Here is a 4940-nt window from a genome sequence, read left to right on the forward strand (position 1 = left end):
GGACCTTATCCGAATAAAGCCGCGTTGCCAATAGTGCGATTCGACCACGGGCGTCCCAATACCGCTGGTCGATCAATGTATGAGCCGGCATTTGCGGCGACTTCATTGTTGGGCCGTACATTCTACCCGATAGATTGGACGGCCCAACGTACAAGGTGTTTCTAGAGCATGTTCTTCCGGGCCTCCTGGAAGAATTTCCATTGGAGACCCGGAGGAACATGTTTTACCAACACGATGGAGCACCCGCCCATTACGCCGCAAGTGCAAAGGCCTATTTAAATACAGCCTTTCAAGACAGGTGGATTGGCCGCGATGGTGCTATTCCGTGGCCCCCGCGGTCACCGGATTTAAACCCCTTGGATTTCTTCCTTTGGGTGTACCTGAAGGTACATTTACTGCTACTACTCAATTATTTCTAGTAGAACTGTTAATTTGTTTTACGTTTTATACATATTTCGTATTTCAGAATGAAGTGTACCGGCAGCCGGTTTCCACGCCCGAGGAAGTCGTTGCACGAATCCACGCCGTGCTGATGAAGCTGCAACCCAGCATCCACCGGAACGTCCAGGGCGCTGTTATTCGAAGGGCGACGACGTATCTAAGAGAAAACGGCGGTCACGTCGAGCCCTTTCTCCAATAATACAAATCGGCCACTTTCGGGGCCAACAAATTTTAAAACGTAGGTGAATCAGGTTCACAAATCGGCCCCTTTCGGGGCCACCAAATATTGGGTTCAAAGGACTCGGATTTAAAGGACTCGGTGCAAAGTGATAGTGACCGTGGAAACCCCTGTGTAAAGTGCAGTGAGTTCAGTGACCGGCCGTCCCATCAGCTGAGCCGCGTAGCAGGTACCAGGCCAGGATCGGTGACCTGATTCTTCACGAAAATAGGTCAACTTACAAGTCAATGGGTGAGTCTAATTTTAATTCTACCTTCGCATGTTAACCCTTAGAAGCCTGATTTTCCAAATTAAATTTTAAAAAATATCAATGTGTTTATGATTTGAACAATTTTGACAGCTGACGTTTATTTTTTCAACTTTTGTTCAAAAGAACATTATGCAATGGTAACATACATACAGCCAAATATTAAAAACAAACCAATTGCAAGTGTTCAATTCGATTTAAAAGTTTGGTATCAAATTTGAAACTTAGGGCATTTAAGGGTTAATTTCAGGCATTTTTATTACTGGTATTTTTACGTTGTAACACATGAAATGCCTCATTTTGTATTGGCAAATTTTTTTATCCAATTTCTCGAAAAATATTTCTATCCTTCAGATCTTTGACGCATTAATGCAAAGTTTAGAGTCTCCTTCATTTTAATTTTCAAACATTTACATATTTTCACCCATTTTCTTATAGTTGTAAGTTGTACATTTTAACGATTCTTATGTTAAAGTTAGATTCAAATTTATTATGATAAATTGTCATTGAAATTTTTTAACGATTACGTATTTAAAGGTAGGAAACGTGTAATTTCTTCATTAAATGTACAGATTTCGGTACCTCCTATCTTGATCAGTAACGTTTAATATAAAGAAAAAGTTATATTTGCTTAAAGTTTTCATTATAAATCAGACGTTTCATGTGCTACAACCTCACACTGGTATTAACGCATGCTGTTTTACCGGCCCGCTTGTTCGCTGGCTCGAGCCTCCTGGCTTACGCCTATGCTCTGAGAGCGCGCTCCTAGGGCGATGTGATTGGTCAGTGTTTGTCGTTAATAATTCAAAAACGAAGCCCCATCCGACATTTTTGCAAAGGAAATTGTTGTTCAGAAACGTCTCAGCTACACCCTATTTCCGGCTCCTCCCCGACTTTTGGGACACCCTGTATATATTTCCATTTGCATCTTCCATAGTTGATAATTCTGTCCATTAAACTTGTGAATTTGATATGTTCTTGATTCTGCCATTTTCACTGATTTCACTATCACTAGCATCCAACACTGCTTCAGTTAAATTCTCAACCACTTGATTTTCAAGACTCAATGTAAACGAACTTTCACCTTCGGAATGTTCTCGAATTGTCCGTTCGATGGTTTGAATTTGCATGTGCTCACTGACGTCCGATAAATCGAAATTGTCTAATGTCTCTCCTAGAGCAGAATCATCTACTTAAATCACTTTTGGAGTACCTTTACGTTTAGACATTTATTCCCGACCGCAACAATCAAAAAGAATTTTACAAACACACGCGGCAGCACGTGATCTGGGCCCATAACCTTTTGGAATTGTTGGAAAATTTTTTGGAATTTTAAATAAACACTAAGAGGTGGATAATAAATCCGTAATAAGGAACAATTATTATAAAATGAAAATATTGACTGGTTAAAGAAAAGAATTTTACAGAGCTATTCTCGCACTTTCGCGTAGACCAGATATTTTCGACAGACTGGCTGTCACACGTCTTTCTCGGTACCTTTACCTTTATTGTTTACTCACTTCGATATCAGTTGGCTCCTTCACCGCTCACACACATATGTACGATATACATACACATCCATCCAGTCATTTTCGCATTATAGAATGCCAATACATATATTTTCAACAGAACGATTAAGGAAGGATCGGCCCCAGGAGAAGATGAAATAGAGTACTGCTTAATTAAAAAACTTATACACCCTTATAAAGAAATATTATTTAAGTTATACAATGAAATATGGAAAAAAGGTGTAATTCCTGACAGATGGAAAAGTGCAATTGTAAGTTTTATGGAAAAACCGGGTAAAAAGGACGTCAGACCTATTTCACTTACGAACTGTTTAGGCAAATATTAGAAAAAATTGTAAATAAAAGACTTACTCTATGGGCTGAGGAAAAAAGGGTAATGGATCCAGACCAAAATAGATTTAGGAAAGAAAGATCAACGCTTGACAATCTAACTATCCTAACCATGGAAGCAGATTCAACAATTGGAAGCAATAACAACATGATTGTTGCATTAATAGACATCAAATCGGCATATGATAATGTTGACCATAACATAATGATAGAAAAATTAATGGAAAAAAGCTGCCCACCAAACCTTCCGAAATATTTAAGAGCATGGACTAAAAACAGAATTATCACATGCAAAAGAACAAGAGCGGACCCAATAAAAGGATGGTTTGTTAAAGGGCTCCTACAAGGGTCAATCTTAAGCCGAATATTATATAATATATACACATCGGACATTACTGAGAACATTAAGGATAACAGTACTGAAATTTTACAATATGCTGATGATATCGCCTTATATACCAAAGGTACGGACATTAGAGAAATCAAGAATATTTTAGAAAAGAAGATGAGGATCCTATCGAAAAACCTATCGTGAATTAAATTAAAAATAGCCACGAAAAAAACGCAAGTCTTAACACTGGGAAAGCACAATTGAAAAGGGCTCATAGGAAAAATCAGAATAGGAAATGAAGAAATAACACCAAAGGACACTATCACATTCCTGGGAGTCACAATAGACAATAAACTAACTTTTCAACACCACTGGGAAAGCATAATTGAAAAGGGCTCATAGGAAAAGTCAGAATAGGAAATGAAGAAATAACACCAAAGGACACTATCACATTCCTGGGAGTCACAATAGACAATAAACTAACTTTTAAACACCACATGGAAGCAGTAACACAGAAATTAAGGAAAAGATTAGATTTATTGAAATACATTGGAGGATTAAGGAAAGGAGCTAATCCTGCGACTATGGTCATGTTATTTAAATCAATTATTAGATCAGTAATAGAATATGGAAGTATGATATATTTTCCTTTCAGAGAAGGCAAGAAAGAACTAATCGAGCGTTCGCATCATGCAGAAATTAGAACGGCCATGGGATATAGGATAACGACACCTCTCAATGTGATGTACATGGAAACAGGGGTGATGAAACTAGGAACAAGAGTGGAATTACTTACTTATAGATATATGTACAAATTAAAAGAAAGAGAAAATAAAAGAATATGAGAATCAATAAAAAATGCTATAAGATATAAACACTTGAACAAAGGGGCTGTTCAAAGGTTCGAGATAGCCTATAAAACCATAGAAGAAGAAGATCAGCATATATATAAGTCGGAAGAGGAAATAGGAGTGGATAATTTACAACCAGTATATCTTGGAGAGCGGGATTATCAAGAAGGGATATAGAAACTCCAGAGGAGGACTTCAAAAATGAAATTAAAAAAAATTTGGGTCTTGAGAAGGAAAATAACATGGTATGGATTTATACGGATGGATCCAAGAAGGAAGGAGCTGAGGCCAATGGTATTAGACTAGTAATTAATTTTGATAATACATGGGAATACAAGCTATTCTTATACCATTTTAAATAAAGCAACAATATATAAAACGGAAGCTATAGCTATTATGAAGGCAATGGAATATAGCAATTTGCATTTTAAAAATAAAACAATCATCATCCTTACAGATTCTATGAGTGCCCCGAAAAAAGTTGAACAAGAGAATCTTAGTAAAGCAGACACACCATGGAGTTATAAGATAAGGAAAAATTAGACGAACTCTACCAAAAAGAAATAACAGGAATGCAACAAAACCAAGACAGTACAAGAATCAGACTGGCTCATAAGAATATCAAAGGAAATGAACTAGCGGATGAAGCAGCTAAAAGAGGACTAAAAGGTAACTTGGAAGAAGAAATTAAGATATCAATAAGAGACCTTAAAGTTAATAGAGAAATATTGTTATGGAAAAGGAACGATAGGAACTTAGAAACACAAGGACAAGTTAAGGGAAAAAAATATATGGACAGGCCAGTCAAAAAAATTGGAAAGAAAAAAGTCTGATTTTGGGACATAACGGACTGGGAGAGAGCTGACATAACTCTCTCGAACCGAATAAGATCTAATCACTTCAACTTAGGTGAATCTCTTTTCAGAAAGAATTTAGTGGCATCACCAGAATGTGAATGTGGCCACCCATGCGA

The 4940-nt window shown here is 37.2% G+C and overlaps 1 protein-coding gene across 1 annotated transcript; it reads left to right on the forward strand.

Moving 5' to 3' along the window:
- The first annotated feature begins 218 nt into the window (after positions 1–218).
- LOC128896526 (uncharacterized) lies at positions 219–640 on the forward strand. The gene is made up of 2 exons (XM_054159894.1): positions 219–386; positions 467–640. The coding sequence occupies exons 1-2, from the start codon at positions 219–221 to the stop codon at positions 638–640; spliced, it is 342 nt and encodes a 113-aa protein (XP_054015869.1).
- Positions 641–4940: the final 4300 nt, after the last annotated feature.

The sequence above is a fragment of the Hylaeus anthracinus genome, unplaced genomic scaffold, assembly GCF_026225885.1.
Source record: "Hylaeus anthracinus isolate JK02 unplaced genomic scaffold, UHH_iyHylAnth1.0_haploid 11181, whole genome shotgun sequence".
Lineage (NCBI taxonomy): Eukaryota > Metazoa > Arthropoda > Insecta > Hymenoptera > Colletidae > Hylaeus > Hylaeus anthracinus.

What these genes read in the sequence shown, in the direction of transcription:
- LOC128896526 (XM_054159894.1), top strand. Translation starts at nt 219, where the DNA reads ATGTTTTACCAACACGATGGAGCACCCGCCCATTACGCCGCAAGTGCA. An exon ending in TCCTTTGGGTGTACCTGAAG is followed by an intron (nt 387 to 466) that starts GTACATTTACTG and finishes TTCGTATTTCAG; the next exon opens with AATGAAGTGTACCGGCAGCC.